The 18,237-nt window shown below is 37.7% G+C and overlaps 2 protein-coding genes across 4 annotated transcripts in view; one reads left to right on the forward strand and one right to left on the reverse strand.

The window, feature by feature from the left end:
• The window catches only part of LOC121294885 (homeobox protein aristaless-like 4), a 38,166-nt gene extending 26,013 nt beyond the window's left edge, over window positions 1-12,153 (forward strand). Inside the window, exons 3-4 of the mRNA XM_041219044.1 lie at window positions 5,374-5,502; window positions 6,912-12,153. Of these exons, the coding sequence (XP_041074978.1) occupies window positions 5,374-5,502; window positions 6,912-7,217 (435 nt within the window). The 3' untranslated portion in view covers window positions 7,218-12,153. The remainder of the gene's footprint in view (window positions 1-5,373; window positions 5,503-6,911) is intronic.
• A 1,914-nt stretch (window positions 12,154-14,067) lies between these two features.
• Window positions 14,068-18,237, reverse strand: part of LOC121294359 (exostosin-2) — a 37,251-nt gene continuing 33,081 nt past the window's right edge. For all 3 annotated transcript variants that reach the window (XM_041217987.1, XM_041217986.1, XM_041217985.1), the window contains exons 13-15: window positions 17,979-18,107; window positions 16,804-16,886; window positions 14,068-15,985 (exon numbers count right to left, since the gene is read on the reverse strand). In XM_041217987.1, coding sequence (XP_041073921.1) covers window positions 15,847-15,985; window positions 16,804-16,886; window positions 17,979-18,107 — 351 coding nt within the window. In that variant the 3' untranslated portion in view covers window positions 14,068-15,846. The remainder of the gene's footprint in view (window positions 15,986-16,803; window positions 16,887-17,978; window positions 18,108-18,237) is intronic.

Raw genomic sequence — 18,237 nt, forward strand, 5'->3', positions numbered from 1 at the left:
TAGTACTGCTAAAGAATGAAATCATGCATTTTATATGTGAAGAATTGTAATTGAGAAGTACAAAGAATTCCCTTGGATTTATTAAAAAGTCGAATCTTGTTTGTTACATTAATAAAGAAAATAAATACACTTCTGGCATTGCACACTGATGCATGGAGCATCCCATGGTGGGTGCTGCCAGATAATTCAATTTTATTAAGCAGGGGCAGAGGGCAGAGAGAGCCAGGAAAGATCAGAATAATTGTAATGAACAGCAGGTGTGAAGTGCACCTTTAACACATGTTAAACAAGCAGAGAAGTTACAGTTTGCCCCAGTGATTCATAAAATGACCTTTAAAACATGACCTACATTGATAATCCCCTTGCCCCCCCCCCCCAATCCAGGTGGAATAATCTGGTGATCACACACATTTAACTAATTTACTATTCCTTTCCACCTAAACAGTTCTGAACAGAATAGCTGCCTGTCTTGCAACTAACAAATTGATTTTATTTTTCAAAATCAGCAAAATAAAAGCACAACATTCTGGTGTATCCTGCAGTTCAATCTTTAGACACAAGCGTACATAAAATGCTGTTTCATCCATGTACTGTAAGCACAGGGACAGGCCTTTCAAGCACCTGTAAAAACAGGAAGTGTGCTGCATGTCACACTGCCGAATCTCTGCGTCCAAGTAAAGAAATGGAGAGGAAAAAAAATACACAGAAACAGGAGAGTTTGTTTCCTGTTCAAGTTTTACAGAAGACACTGTCACTTTTAAAACATTCTCACTGCTTACCGTATGTTCTCATGTGCACATAAAAAATAAATACTTTAGACTATCCAAAAACATTAGTTTCGTACAGTATATATTACATACTATAGCATATTACAGGATACCATAGTGTTTTTGGCAGTAACACTAGGACTAGAATAAACTACATGGCAACATTTGTAAAGTGAGTTTTGGTTTACATTGTTGTTGATATGAATTTAGTTTTTCATAAGTTCTTCACAAAAATATGCAGTTAATTCAGTGAACCAGTGATTCTATGAACAGTTGTCATTATAGCTGTATCATTTGGATGCTGTTAAGAGAGTTGTGCCGTACTATTCTTTTGCCCTCAGTTTTGTTTCTCTGTGGATGACATGTCTGTGGTAAGTACAATACGGTACTGTGCCTATATTGTGCTTGTCTAAAGTCAACTATTTAGCTTCTACTGATATGCGTCCAAAATAAGCCATTCTAATTGCCTGTCTTCCAAGTGGCCAACATGAAATACATTTTTAGGAATATACGCTTCCCATATTTACAGGGGAATGGAAATGTAAGTTTGAGAATTAGCTAGAGTTAGGAGGGATTTAACCAGACGCACTGGCATTTAAGCAGGACTTTGTGGTTAACACCACTTCTTTTCTTAGTATCAGGGGATCTATGTGATGACCAGTTACCAAGACATTTGATTTAAATGATACGATTTTGACTGGAAAGATGACTGAGGCAGTGTTTTTTTCACTTTCTGTGCCTATTTGACTTTCTGTCAGGACTATTTCTCACACACCTAAAAGATGACCTGATGTAAAAAACAAGCAAACAAAAAAACACATCAGTAAATCAACCAGTCACAATACTTTACATGATCAAACTTGAAGCAAACTAATAATAAAATGACAGTACTGCTCAACTCTTTGAGAAAAATAAAATGAAATACTGGCAGAAAAAAAAAACATTGCAAAAAGACTTTGTGCATCCAGCCCTTTAATAGTTTTTTTTCACTTCTTCTCACGTCCAGCCAGCCTCACGAATAGTATTCTTGTTTTGTTTTGTTTTTTTATACCGACAATGAAAAAGCAGCCAATTCTGCAGTGGAGCAGGGAAGAAAGCAGCTCTGCTTTGAATTTCATGGCATGGAAATACAGCTGAGGGGTGAAAGGTTAAGCGCTTTGAACAGCGTTCTGTCACCGACTGGAATACCTTGCTTCAACACATTTATACTTTTCAGATTGGAATTATTTTAGCAGGAATAAAATCTCTTTGAGGTGTCACATCTCATTTCCAGGAGAGTTCCGGGAGTCTGGGGCACTGGTACACAGTTACAATGCATACCAAGCGAAGGAGTCTATTAAAGGTGACCATACAAGTATTGCTTTTAAGGTTACTGAGTACCCCCAACACCATGAAACTAAGTGCTTTGTGTCCACAATTAACCGGATATAAGGAGTTCAATTTCCACACATGGGACTGGTTGTAAATGACATCGAAATAAAATCTAGAATATCAGGATTTAATGACACTAACCCAATTAACGAACAAATAAAATGAACTTTATTACAAATATATTACCGGCTAACCTATATATACAAATTATATATATATATATATTAGATATATACGATATATATATAATATATATATATATAATAATATATTAAATAAACAAACAAAAAACATCTTTCTTTTACCACCCCACAGTGATTCAAAGAAATTCAAACCAGTTCTTTTCTCAAGACACCGAGTAACTAAATCATTAAACAAAACGAAAAATGTACTCTATTACAAACCCATATACTCTGTGACACTGCCTTTTTTATATATATATATATATATATATATATATATATATATATATATATATATATATATATATATATATGTGTGTGTGTGATGAAAATATCCTTGGCTCGATAATAGTGGACCAGTAACAATCTTACAAGTTAATCTTGAAAAAACATGTGCTATTATAGTTATTCATTAGTTTAACCAATCATTGTACACAGAATAGGTCTACTGGCAATGCTGTTCTGTAAAACACAATGTTTGAAAAATTAGATACTCTGTATTGATTGGTCTGTATATAGATAAAATACAGTATCAGCAGTCTTTTTTGATCTTGACACCTTCTTTCGTACAACAAACGCGGCTCTTTTCCACATAACCAGCTATATTATTGTGGTCAGCAGTGTGTTCTAAATTCCACACAATTGGTGGAGATTTCTATTTGGTAACATACTGAGATATACAAATATGTACAAAACTATTATGTACTAAATATGGTAGTGTTGAGGACTGATCATATCTCAGAAAATCCAGCTAACGTTTATACTCTTCAGCACAAAACAGGATGAAGAACAACAGTGGTCATTATTCACTATTCACACAAGTTTAAGACAGAACAGAAAAGGCCTGAACTCATAGTATTATCCCTCTTTTTCAGAGTACCATTTGATAGTGTAGACAAGAAACCCTAAACCGCTCAGCCTCCCAGATGCAGGTTCAGGGAGACAGGGAGACGGGGGAGAGAGAGAGCGGCGCGGTCACCACGCCCGTTTCACAGGGTTTCAGGGGCAGCATCGGAAATCTGGGGGCTTAGGCGTCAGGAAATTAAACACGAAATGAAAACAAGCTCCAGTTTGAACGTTCTCCCATCTCGCTTTCTAATTTCCCGACTTCCCCCCTCATATTTAAAGTAGAAAAAAAAACCAGTGTGGTTTCATCTGTCAGTCTCTGAATCCTCTCTGTGTTCCACATTGCAAGGGCAAGGTCCCTCTGTCTGGATGACCATTGTTTTTATTGAGATGGTAACACACAATAGCGTACAGATTCATTTTTTAATATTTTAATATTATTTTTGGTGCAATTTTATAAGTTTTATAATATAGCAAACACATAGTTATCAACATTATTTGCTCAATACTTTTTTGCTGTTGATATTTCATAGACCAATTTGTTTTTGAATATTTACAATAAACACACACACACACACACATATATATATATATATATATATATATATATATATATATATAGGGTTAGCAATAGAATACATTATCCTTCAACAAATATTAGTACACCCTCAATTAATAGTACACAATTCAAGTAATATAAACAACACCATATTAAAATACGTGTTCAGATCATTATAATAGTGCTCTTTGTGTCGACTGAGGTAAAACCAAACACCCAATGAGCATGTGAGTCTCCGGTGTATTTCTGTCTGTAAAAATGGGTAAAACGCCAGAGAGAGAGGGTCGTATTCTAATGATTCAGACAACAACTCTATTTATATCCTCTCCTGTTTATAGCAATCAGATCCACATCAGTATCTACTGTACATTAATCAAGTTGACCAAAAAAACATTCCAAAAGACACAATACTGTTTAATATTTTTAATAACAACTTCTGTATAGCAGGGGCTCTGGTCAACATGTACCACAAAGTTTTACACCTCATGCCAAGTTAAATTTATATTGTTGGCATATTTAAGTATTTGCAGTTTAAATTCTCTTCTCAAATAACCACAGTCTCATAAAATCACCACTTAAGAAATAGTCGACACCACAAGTAATGAGAAAGAAAAAAAGATTTCTTTGGTAATGTCTCTCACTGGCGATTTTCCTGAATGATTGGGCATCGCTGTCCGGAGAAGCACATTAAAACCCTTAATATACTGGCTTTACACAAACTAAAGAAAGCAAGATTGGAGTTAGGGCTACTTGTTAAGAAAACAGGCTTGTGTTTACTCATCCCACCAGATGAGAGGAGACTAATGCTCCTTGCAATGAATTCTTTAAATAAAATAGAGTTTTGTTAACAGCTCTCAATTTTTCATCTCAACAGAAACCCCAAACCCAGTAGTAACATTCGTTTACATTGCCAGCTCACACATCCAGCTATAAACCCATTTCTCGTCACTGTTTTCTACCCCAAAAATGAATACAAGTAATTAAAAAGCAGGAGTTTGCAGTGCCTGCATTCAAACAGAGCAGCTGGGCACACTGCTCAAAACCATATAGCACATGTGCAATATAAACACAGAAACACGCTCCCTTGAAAACATAACAACCTCTTCCAACTGGACTTCAAGTGGGGCTTTTTGTTTGACAATAAAGCTTATATTCCTGTAAAACTTTTGATCAAAAACAGCAGTCCACTTTTTCAGAGTCTGTATAGCTGGCTGAACTATACCAGATCTTGAAGTCATTAATTAGCTCTGCAAGGGCTGCTGTGGGCTTATGGAGTGAGTATCTCTACTGTATTCTAAGATATTTATGATTTTGAATTTAAATATAAATCTTTATAGATCAATACTCCTAGCTAGAAACCATTACACAGTACAGACTGATTAATTTAATGCAAACATATTGTGGTTAGAAATTATAGCGTCTTAACTAGCACAGCAAAGATAGCACAGCTTTGTTATTGAGAGATTTCAAGTCAAAATGATGTCAAATTATTTTTCATTTAATATTACTACACGTTGAGTGTTTTGAAAGCTATGGATTAATCATCTCTTTTACAAATCACTGTGCCTTACTGCAAATGCTTAATCAGTGCAGACCTGCCCTTGGTCTGGTCTGCAGTTGCTGAATTACTCTCTGCTTCTTCAAACAGGTGTGGTTTCAGAACCGAAGAGCGAAGTGGAGAAAGAGAGAGCGGTTCGGCCAGATGCAACAGGTTCGGACTCATTTCTCAACTGCCTACGAGCTCCCTCTTCTAACCAGAGCTGAGAATTATGCACAGGTAAACAAGGCTTTGAGAGACAATCAATATGTTCCAGAACTGGTTTTAGGCAGTGAGTGGTCACTAGAAATGGGCACACAGGTACAAGATGCAAACTTACAGCACTGAAGAGCTGAGAGCAGAGGGTTTCAAACAGCTGCTGAGGTGCTGGAGAGCTGAGCATGGAGAATATTCAATATCGAGGTGAAGAGTGAGAAGCTAGCTTTGAAAATTAATCATTTTTATATTCCACCACCGATTCACTGAGCCACTAATCTGCTGCAGTGTACTTTTTTGTAATAAAGAACGTTTGCGACCTCTTCTAATTCTGATTTTACATGTGCAATCTATTCCCAAAAGCCCAGCTCAGCTGCGTCTGTGGACTGACACCTCCTTGTAGGAGGTGAGAAGGATCCTCCATTTATTATTCATTTGTGGGGAGGTCAGAGGGCACAGGCCGCCCTCCGGGTGCGAGTGCAGCTGTAGAGTAGAATGCAGTCATCCTCACACATCTGGAGCATCTCCCCATGCATTCTTTCATCTCACACTCCCTCAAACCCACCCCAGAAAGGAGAGGGGCCTCTACCCCCAACACACACAGACACACACCCACACCCACAAAATACCCTCTGTCATCAGGATTGCTCATTTAGACAGATATTATTAAGCCCATGGATCAAATAGATTGGGGGCGGATTATTCATCTGTCTAACTCATTTAGTATATCTGTGTGTGTGTGTGTGTGTGTGTGTGTGTGTGTGTGTGTGTGTGTGTGTGTGTGTGTGTGTGTGTAGTTGTACTGTGTGGGTGGTTGGGGATGGCTCAGTGATTTGAATAATGGACTGTTGTATAGGGGAGTGCCACACAGGCTGTGGATCAACTAGACTGAGGATGGGCTTATTTGTTTGCTTGTGTGTAAGGGAGGTTGGGGGTTTATAGAGTGGCGCAGTGGTTTTGGTAATGCTCAATAGTTCAGAAAGGCTGGGTTGTGGCACTGCAGTGAGAGTTTTAGAGCGTTTTACTGAAGAGTGAAGGTAATTTGCTGCTTCTTTTCATGACAACGTAACAACGTACTGCCCTCCAGTCTCCAAAAACATGACTGAACCAGTGGTACAGAAGCCCTGGAAACAATCGGCTCACATTATTGTATTCTATATCCTGAGGACTTATGTTCCCTTTACCAATTTGAAATATGTGCAGGTGATTTTAAGTGGGGACTGATTCATCATTATAAACAACAATGTGTGTCAGATATACATTGCTGACTAAAGCTACTAATGCCAGTGTATTTCAATTGCCAACAGTATATAATATTTTGCTCATTAAGGACTGGAGGCAGTGCAAATTTGTATTTGTATACACAATGTTGCACACGTTTTTCCCATCAAAGAATAAACAAAATAAGCAGCCTCGATGTCATTGTCTTCTAGATCCAGAACCCATCGTGGATCGGGGGTGGCAGTGCAGCATCTCCAGTCCCGGGCTGTGTGGTTCCCTGCGACACGGTGACCTCCTGCATGACCCCTCACCCCCACGCGGGCGGCAGCGTCTCCGACTTCCTGGGTGTGCCTAGCCCTGGGGGCCACATGGGACAGACGCACATGGGCAGCCTCTTTGGCAACCCGGGCATCAACAGCTACGACCTCAACGCAGAGCCCGACCGCAAATCCTCCAGCATCGCTGCCCTGCGCATGAAGGCTAAAGAACACAGCGCTGCCATCTCCTGGGCTACATGATGATGCTGCCCACAAACCCGTTTTAATTTAAACAAAAACTAAAAAATTCAAGCAATACAAACGAAAAAAAAAACAAACAAACAAAAAAAAAAGCTGAATTTTATTTTTACAAATAAGCAAACACTAAATAATATAGCCATAACAGACTCTTTGAGTACCTAAACTCTGGGCAAGTGTCTAAACCCTGAAAACGGGGGCCTTGGGTTTAAGCGATGTTGCTGAAGTGCATGAAGCAGTTTTGGTTCAAGGCAGTGATTTAAAGTTTAGGTTTGAAACCTCTTGCTATCAGGAGGTCGCATTATTGTAAAAAAAGAAAAGGCTTCTTTGGCAAACACTGCCATTTCTGCGGCAAGAAACATTTTGGTTTGTTTGGTGCAAGAAGACGTGTATTCAATCATAACATGCAACACTCACAATATTGCCCTGTTCAGTTGGGGCATTTAATTTATTTTCCAGAGACACAGTATATTCGTTTTATAGAATGGGGGAATGAGCATTTATGCATTTCTTTTAATTGAATATCACCACATATCAGGCCAATAACATAAAGAGGCGCTGTACTTTTTTGATTGAATCCAATACTAAGGAAGGCTACAATATTGAACATCAAGGCTTTGCACTGGTATAAAAATGTGTTACAAAAAATAGACACTTTCACATTAGGCTTCAGCTGATCCCATTATTAAAATGACTTGGTGTAGAGGAAATAGCGTAAGTTTAGGGCCTCTAAGCATTTCTTGTTTTACTCTTTTAATCTTTTTATTACATTTTATTAAGATTTCTTAACAAACTGAATGAGTTTTCCTGCAGGTAGTTGTTATCTCTTCCTATGTCCCTCTGGGGCGAGGGAGCTAGGCAGCGTTACATGCTTAGTATTTAACAGGCCAGACCTGCCGGAGAGGGGAAGATGAGCAAGAAAACGAGAAAGTACTGCACTTTCTTTTTTATTAGCCTAATCATTGATTGAAGTAGAGGTTAACCACACTGCACCTTCCTGTAATTAAAAAAAAGAGCTTGTGATTAATAAAATCACATGGGTCACAATGTTTAGTACCTGTGAAGTGCAATGCAAGTTGCAAGGTACTGTACAGTAAGTATAGCTTAACTCAAACATCATAATTGGTAGCCATGGTCTACTTACTCGAAGGAAAATTCGAGTTTAGAATGGTGTACTTAATAATAAGCATTGAGTTACCCTTTTTCTTCTAAAATTGGAAAGCTGCAGTGACTTAATCCACCAGACATCTCTTTAACACCCCGCACAGGAATGTTGTTGTAGCTGAGGTGCAAGGTGATAGACATTTTTTAAAAAAATAGAGTGAATATCAAACATGCAGGACGAGATAACATTTTTATCCACCGCTCTGCTACTTTTATACACTCGGGTACATTTTCATTCCAAACACCACAAGGATTTGTTAATGTCTTTTTACTTCCATCCTGATACTCTCTAGTGTCTTTCAGATTCAGGGCCTGTTTGTAGGTGTAACTGACAACTGGCAAAGTAGCAACTCTAGAGGTTCAGGGTCTGCGGAGCTTGAACAAGCAAGAGAACTTCTGCTGTTTTGTAGAGGTGAGAGATTGGCATTGATTTAAACTGGACATGGCATTTCCACAGGTACCCCTCCCTGCGTTCTCATCCGGGCCTCAAAGGAAACTATTTACCAGCCTTGGGTTACAGGAAAACGACATCACGCTCATGTGGAGCCGAGCAGCTAGCAATAACACTGCAAACACGCTCAGGCCTGCACCCTTGAAACGCTTTCTAAAGACTGGGATAGTTTCAATAAAAAGGTTTTACCATATATTACTTCTTTACTGTGAATTGGACAGGCAATGGGAGAGATTCTGATGCAAATACCTACATTTTTTTACCAAAAAAATATTATAAAAGCTCAAAAGATATTGTTCTGACCCTATATATACCGAGCACCATTTGGCTGGAATGATCTGTTGTAGCTCACTTGAAATCACTCTCAGTCCACACACATGGAAAGCACATTTTCAAGGTGGACTGTAATGCCATGCGATTAAAAAAAAAAAAAAAAAAAAAAAAAGCCCACAGTCAGACTAAAGGGATACATTTCACGCTATAGAGTGAGGGATCCCAATAAATGCGGTTCAGGTTGGCAATGAATTTTAAGCTGAGCCTCAGAGTTGTTGGCCGCTGTTCTGGAGAAGCGAATTCAAGAAAAATGTTCCCTGTGCCAGAAGTGGAATCCAGTTTCTCCAAATGCCTGCTTGCTCCAGGGCTTTCCTTGGCTTTGCTGCAGTCATTCCAAAGACTGAACCTTGCAGTTCAGAGCAGTGGATTGAATCCAGCAAGCAGGCTTGGAATACCAGTGCATGCACTAACTTCCTTTACTCCAGTGCAGTCTGCAGTTTGAAAAGGCAGACATTCAAATTATTATCCTTGCATGTCCCATGCAATCAAAGGTGATCAAGAATTCCAATGCTATGCAAACAATTTACAAAAGTTTTAATTCAATAGATGAAAAAATCACAAAACCAATATTTAAAAAAAAAAAGCACACAATTCAGACCTCTGATTTCTAAAACTGCAGGGCTTCTAGATAGACTTTTTTTTTCTTCCTGTAACCCAGTTGGTGATTTTCCTGTATTTAACAAAAATCAATTCATGCAATCCACATAATTCCTTTCTCCATATTAAATAACGATATATATGATAATTATTTCCTGTCGACTACTCCTGTATTTATCCTGTAGACCTGAAGAAAGTGAACCAAATCTGTAGTGCGTGGAATTCAGCCAAGGAAGCCCCCTCCCTCTACTCAACAGTCAGTGCTGCCCGAACATCATAAACTTATTGCATCTCTTCAGGTTCATGGGTGGAAAACAATTCACAATAAATGGGAGCATTTCTTCCTTAATTGCAATTACATTGAATGACACGAGAGATAATAATCGAAGCATTGACAGAACGTTATGCTTTGTTAACACAATAAGGATGCACCGTTTATAAATCCAATACTAGGGTGGGCAATATCTATGTTTTTTTTTTAATTAACACACGAGTAATAACACATCAGTAGTGCCTCTTGCCTATTTAGAATCACAATAGTATATGTTCACAAACCTAAGCTTCAATTACTTTCACTGTATTTATATATTTATAAGTCTATTTATCTTTTTATGCATTTATCGAATTCTATTTAGCAGCCTTTACTGACTGTATATTGATATATCTAGACTGGCAAAGATCTGCAATGGAAACTACTATAGTTTTGCAGCACAGTAGCACATGACAAATGCATTTATATTATTGTGATTTTATTTTACATTGGAATTAAATGCTTGAGGGTTAAGTTAATGCTTGTCAGAAAAGTACAGTTCTTCTAATAATTATATACAATCCAACACCATACAAGACTCCAATATTAATTTCCCAGGAGGGGGAAGTGTAAATTAAATGCTGCAAACCCACAGGGGACCTTATCAAAAGTTTAAACTGAAAGCAAAAGATTTAAAGAAATATTGACAGTGGCCAGGTGCACCGATAATATTGCGAAATCATATGTCTACGCAAGCTTGTAGTAAACAAAAAAATCACTAAAAATCAAACATACAAATTAAAGAGAAAACATTGCAAATAATTCTCGGGTGAGAAAATCATTTATTACATTGGGGCGGTCATGTCAATATTCACTGATATTGGTTCATTTTCAAATCAATTGGGTTGTACATCCCTAGGACATGCACCAGGTACACATTTGCACTAGATTATGGCCAGTGTTCTTATGATGAGGTGCTTGTTACCATTGACCTGCTCAAAAACAAAATAGTACGAGATCTTGAACCAAACAAATGCGTTTCAAATGGTATAGGCTTTAGGGACATGCAAGTTAAGGATATAAACCAATAGAAACTAGGCACTTGAGGTCCACTGTAAATGTTATCAGATCCTCAGCCTGTCTCACAGAAACCTGCAGTCACTATCCTCTCCTAGCAAGGATGACATACATGCATGCATGCATACATAGGTGCATTGACTCTTGTAGTTCAATATGATGGTACAGCACATTTAAATCCGGGCCTCTTCTTTGCCGTTCCTACAGCTCAAACCCCATTGCCGTTTGTAATACTACTGAAGCAGGGCAACAAGTTTTCTAGATTAATATTAAAATCGTAGTCTTTTTTTTTTTTCTGTGTGTGTGTGTGCGCGCACTCGATCGTGTGGGGGTGTGTGGATTTTAAGTGTAAATTTATTTGAGAGATTTGCAGGGTTTAAAGGCCCTTGGAAATATTACAGTTCTAATTTGTTGTAAAGTATTCTTAACCGTGAAAAACCAAGTCTGTTTTCCTGGCTTAAAAGGAATAAAATGCATCTTGGTTTCATTCTATGATAAAAAAAAAAAAGTCAAAAAAAAAGAAAAAAGTTGCAACGGCTTTAAGCGAAATTGTAGTGCTTTTTAAGTAACCCTATTGTTATACTTTCATTGTATTCATGTTCTTACATTGTATAGGGTTTTTTGTATTGCTAGTAAGTTATTGCACTTACAAAAGGTTTTTCTGGTAGTGAGCTGGGGTCAAATCTTTAAAGCAAGGCTCAGAATGCAGAAGACCGCACGCTCTTGAGACTAATACACAATATTTCTAGTTGAAATCTCAGTTTTTAAAGTCTTCTTTTTTTTTTTTTTTTTTTTTTAATGTTCTCAGTAGCACTGTTCCAATTGTTTTCTCCTCCCTCTAGTATCAATCTTCTATAAAGCATGGTCACTTGTACTAAATAAAATAATTACTACAAATTACAATACATTGCTTTTAACTAAATTAATTATCTGTGTTGCAAACAAGTAAATAAAATTACCCAAGAATAACTTTACTGTTTTTAGGTTCTTAGTTTTTTTTTTTCAGTAATGGACATCTTGATATAAACCATCTAAGTTATGGCCAAAAGTTTTGCATCACCTAGAATTTTAGGGATATGATAGATATATATATATATATATATATATATATAGAATAATATTTTGTTATTATAAATTTGAGATATATATACACGATGTATTAAACATAATATCAATCTTTTTACTAAACAACATGTAATCAATTAAACTACAAATGATATACAAAAGGCTACCCGAAGGCATAATAGTAGGACAGTATTTCTTAATTCTTACTATATTTCTTAAGTAGTATTCCTTACTTTTATTTATATTATTATTTTATTATTTTTTTTATTAAGTATGTTAGCGTAATATTATTCAGCAGGTTTCCATCAACTTTATGAAGGAAAATGCGTTAATTCAATAGGGTGATGCAAAACGTTTGGCCATCTTTGTAGAGAGAGGGGGGGGGGGGGCAAATATACAGAACATCTATGTAAAGCCAAATCAGTGCAAGTTACAGCTGCCACTGTTTTGTGTGGTAGCACAATCAGCCTCTGAAGTTCCCACAGAGTGGGCACAACTATTTTTAAAAGTTATGCTTGTGAAAAACAATTCAGTCTTCAACAAAACAAATGAGTGCATAGCACTTTTACAGCTAAAGTAAAGGTTTGACCTTAACAATTCAGAAGAACGTACAGGTTTGAATTTTTTTTAATGTTTTTTTTTTTTTTTTTTTTTTTTTTTTTTAAATGTATCAGTCTTCAATAAATTAAAAAAAAAAATCTATTTATCTGTGTCAATTCTGTCAATGGTCACAGGGAAAGAAGCCCTCTGGTTCTGTTTGCTTTGGAAAAAGAGGGGACTGAAATTGGATCGGAGAGCCTCTGAGAATCTCACGCTAATTGAAGTCGACAAAAATACTAACAGTGCCCTTTTGACTGCTGACATTCTACAGGGAGGATTACAGAGCGAATATTAAGAACAGGTGACAGTCGACACTGAACAGCGGTGCTGAAAATTGCCTGCCGTTTACAAAGGGTCAGATGAGAGCTGATGTGGTTAAAACGAGGGGCAGAGGGGAAACACAGAGATTGAAATACGTTCGGAGGACGTGAATTGAGTGGAACTGCAGTGTGTACTGCATGGTACCCACATGTTGAGTAAACATGCACAGTGCTGTACCTTAAACTGCACTTACTATGACAGATCTTGGTTTGGTTAAGACATTGTACAAATGCAGAGGCTCCTATGCTGCGATTTCAAATCCATATCTATGCAAGTGTCTACAGTAGAACAATGTGTATCTTTTACATTTGAGAGCGATTTACAAAGTTTTCAATTCGCACTGGAGCGGAGTATATCCGACCCTTGGAGCAATAAGCCCCTCAAGGTTGCACAGTGATCTTTGCCCTATTTGCATGGCATTGCTTGCGAGGTGTGCAATTATCAATGATTATCTTTCCATACAGCTCTTATTACATTCCACAAGCATTACAGCAGTGAGGCGTGCATGAATTACACCAAGGAAATTGTCAACAAACTGGAGAAAGCTTGGTTTTGTCAGTGCTAACAGAAAAGAATGATGCATATTTGTACAATAGCAGCCAAAATAAGAAAACAGTCCCTCTCTAAATGTAGTAATCTTTTGCTGTCCATGTATTAACAACTTGATGGCACTGGGATTATAGCTATGCCCACAAATAACTCTGCAAGAATTCACTTTAAGCATGGAATGATGCAAGTCAGTTTAATCTTGTAAGTACTCATTTTGGGCATGTAATGATGCTTGGTGCTAATTTGCCACCATTTATACATGGATTGGAAAAGGGTTATTACAAGGTCAGTGCTGTGAATACAAGTCACAAAATAGGACTTCCAGGAGGGAGTCGCCCACAATCCTGATGCTACTCAAACCTTTACAGTGTAAAGTTTACATTAACACTGCCCTGCATTATAAAAATACAATGGGACACCACAAAGATCATTTAGACAGACCTGTATTAGCTTGGACTACCATCATTTAATATTTGCATGGTCGGAAACTGTAATAAAAAACCCAAAACAAATATAGAACAATACCAACACCTTTTCTATACATTAAAAATACACTGTCTATACACCTTCAATTTGAAAACAATGGGCTGTAAGTACAACATACTGTTACACTTAACATGGAAGACTCCAACAGGCACTGAAATATTAAAAGAAAAGAAAATTAACTGTATTGTATAGAAGGTGTTGACTTACAAAAACCTGACGGACAAAAACCAGACTGAATATTTGAAATGTCAACCCATCAGTATCTCCAGATCTCTTTTCCACCTCAAGCATGAATATGTATGTAGACATTTACTAATGTAAAAGTAGGTTGGTTTTTGGTTTGGTTTTCCCATCTCATTAGAATCCTCTTCAGGAAAGCCAAATGCTCCACTTGCTGTTTTCAAAAAGACACATCACTTGCTACTCAGACACACCTGGTATATGCTTGATAAAAAGATAACAGCAAACATAATATAGTCCAAATATCACAGTTCTTCCAAAACTCTGTTACTCACATTATCCCCATTCAGGGACTAAATACTGGAAAACAGCACCCAAAAAAGCATCCAATCTTTTTGGATTTTATACACTCATTTTAATGCCCCTTGAATATTGGCTCATTTATTTTCCTATCTTTTATAAATACCTTATCCCATCACTGGCCTATCTAACTAGTGTTCTGATTCGCTTTGCGCATTGCAACAGCTGAGAAATCCGCTTGGCCAGCTAGATGATTTTCATGAGTTGGCCTTCAATATATGAATAAGAAATTCTCTTCGGAACACACACAGGATAAACTTAGTACCAAACACAGCCTGCAATCTTCTGTAAACTTTGTCACCCTCCGCAATGCGCTTATTATGCCGACCATTTTGTAACTAGTCTTTACCAACATGCATGGCCCATCTCTTCAAGCTCATAATGCTAAAACAATACAGCTGCTGTTTAGAACAGAGCTACAATTTATGTCTGTGTCTCTTTTTCCAAATGCAACAACAACCTGACATGCATGACGTCTACAGGGGAGAGACAGGTGCTAAAATAGAAGTTAGAAACTTTTCCTAGTGTTTATCATACAGCTCAAGGGCAGATATTAAGCAGATTACAATACAGAAGTAAAAAGGTTAATTGCTAGGAGGTGTTAATGAGAATTTTGATAAGGTTATGATAAATATAAAAATGCAAGAACAATATACACTATTGGATAGGGTGCTGTATGACAAAAGCTGATATCCAGCCCATTAAAGGTCAGAGCTGCTGCTATCTGGCCACTATTGATAGCCAGCATGTCAATACTCATCTGCAGTTATCACCCCATGCTATGGCTTATTCTTTCTGTCAGGGTTCTCCAGCTCATAATCACCTTGCTTGGACAAGTGGAACTGTAGTCCCATCATAAGACAGAAATATTACAATCAAACTTTTTTTTTTTTTTTTTTTTTTTTATTTTAAGCACCAGTGCTCGTAAGCCAATTCACCTCTAAATTCTTGGCAGCTTGTCTAGTTGGAGGGCACACAATGGTCTTGGTCAGTTTATCATTACATCAGTACATTAGGGACTTAGTTTTTGAAAAGAGGGCATGGTTTACACCCTCCCTTTCCATGAATGAAAAACAAAAAAAGCAACAGGCTGCCTTTGTAGCGCCTTCAGGAAGTCTGAGTTGGGTTCGGGGTTCTGACATGATTGTGTGTTGAGCTTCGCAGTGCTCAGTACGGAAAAAGCTCGCTCTCCTGTGTTGTTAGAGGCTGCCGATGTTAGGGAAGCTCTTGAGTTTTTCTGGGAAGTCATCCTTGTACAGGACAGGGTCAGCACGATGTTCCACCACTTTCAGAGGCATCATCCCGAACACAGAGGCAAACTTGTTGATGCATTCAGACCTGCAGAGGTGATTGACATTGTAAGAAGGTGGTTTAGAAGATTTCAAATATGTAATTATATTATGAATTTCTAAAATATAGTAGTGATTACATTGCGTATTCAAGTGACACCCATATGACATGTCTTTGTATCAGATACAAATACCATCAATAAAGATTCACTATACTGTTTAATTAATTATTCTTATTTAAAATGTACATGATACAAAATATACAGTTTAGGTTGATATAAGATACAAGCAGATTTCCACCCCACTCAACGGGTGAATATCTGCTTCTATCGTACAGCACATTATGCAGAATATATAGCAATACATTTTGAGCAAGTGAACATTCTGCACACAAAGAAAGCATCAAAAATGTAAAATAGTAAATAACAACTAAAATCCATAGCATGCAGATTGAAATTACAGCTGTAGGCCAAATGATAAGCAGAGTATTTGCTCCCCATCATTCAGAAACCAAAGTCACATGACCTTAATATGCCAGCTGGATTAGGTCTGAGGTCAAAGTCAAGGCCATCGGCTCATTTAACCTGAAGTATTTATACAACTGTGAAAATATGAAGTCTGTATCTCAAATGATTTCTGAGCTACGAAGCAACGAAACAGGGGTGAGAGCAGTGCTTGTACAGAACCATTACAGGAATCCTTAACAAAAACAATATGAAAAAGCAAAGTCAATCCTGTTAAGAGGACCACAATCTAACATCTGCACGCTGCCTGGGTGCTTTGCTCATTCGGATGCAGGTTTTTATTATTGCTGTCAGTGTGATATGTTGTGGCTATCATGCGACTAACCCAGCAGGAGGCCCTTACCTCTCTACCATGTGAGTCTGATCCAGCGACAGCCCATCAATAGCTGTACACTCCGGGCACTTGAACTTCTTACGAGGGGTCACCTGCAGGTCAAGAAATAAACAAGATGAACAGAACCTGGAAAAAAAACATTCAAAATATCACTAATATGCAAATCCTCCTACATGTGTATTAGTTGCAGTGGTTTACTGAGATATTGGAAATAAACTTCCCCCCGCTCTGCTCTGAGGTCGCCCCTGTTGCCCTGACAGAGGCTCGCTGGAGCACTGAGGTCAGGGAGGGAGACAGGGATGATGACAGCCTCCTTAATTCCTGTTTAATGAGTGTTTTCTCAGTGCCAGTGTGCCCTGTGTAAACATCGTTCTCCAGTCGGCTTACAAAGGGAATGAAATATAGCTTCCCACTCCTCCCCTGCTCATTAACGAGGAGAGGCGTGCCAGATTAAAGGATCACAGGGGTGAGAGGGGAGGCTTGGGCTTTTTAATTTTAAAATAGTGCCCAAGTGAATTTAGGCAAACACTTTACAAGGCAGGGACATTACTCAGCCATTTAAGACCGAGACAGATAAGGCAGCCTCGCAAATCTTGCATTTAGCTTTATTAAAATATTCGCACAAGGTACATATACAGCTAGATGAACCTGTTAACAGCAAAGATGCGGTGCGATTTGAAAGCAAAGCGGAATGAAGTGGACATATGGATAGAAAGAAAAAATAGATATATTGTGGAAAATTAAAACACACAATCAGGCTGTAAAATTACTCATACTCTGATAATAATCAAGTTATAGTGCTTTATTTATTTATACACATGTTACAGTAGATCATATTTACCATCAGGTTGGACAGCAGTTTAACACATTCTTAATATTCCATCACCATGGCTATTTATTGAGTTTTAGTTTAACCAAGATCATCAATACATTGGAACATAAAACCTACTGTGTATCCCTTTAGTTATGGATGTGGAACCTTTGTAAAATTGTAAATAACTAAAGTGCATATCACTTAAACATCCTCAACTTGTTACTTTCTTGCACATTTTCTCATTGTAAGAAAACAGCACTCAGAGGGAACAGGATCGGATAAGTTACAAATATCAACTTTCTGTAGTATTACAGGTCTACATATATTATGCAGTTGTGTGAAGTACCTTTTTTTAACTTGGTAGTTTTACCTTAATAGGTGCTTTGCCAGTGACGTTGGCCACGAGGAAGTTCATAGCAATGTCTTCGCAGTTCATGTGGGCATCCACCCAGTTCTTGATATCACCAGGCATCTTGTATGTGTACAGGTAGTTAAAGTACTGGGGAGACAACAGTGGGGCAGTGACATTAACTGTTAATGAAAAGAACAAAGCAGTGCAGCATATATGGCTTGTTCCATTATTAACTTTGTATTTCAAATGGTACATCAGTAGTACTTTGTTACAAAAA

Source organism: Polyodon spathula, chromosome 19 (genome assembly GCF_017654505.1).
Source record: "Polyodon spathula isolate WHYD16114869_AA chromosome 19, ASM1765450v1, whole genome shotgun sequence".
Classification (NCBI taxonomy): domain Eukaryota; kingdom Metazoa; phylum Chordata; class Actinopteri; order Acipenseriformes; family Polyodontidae; genus Polyodon; species Polyodon spathula.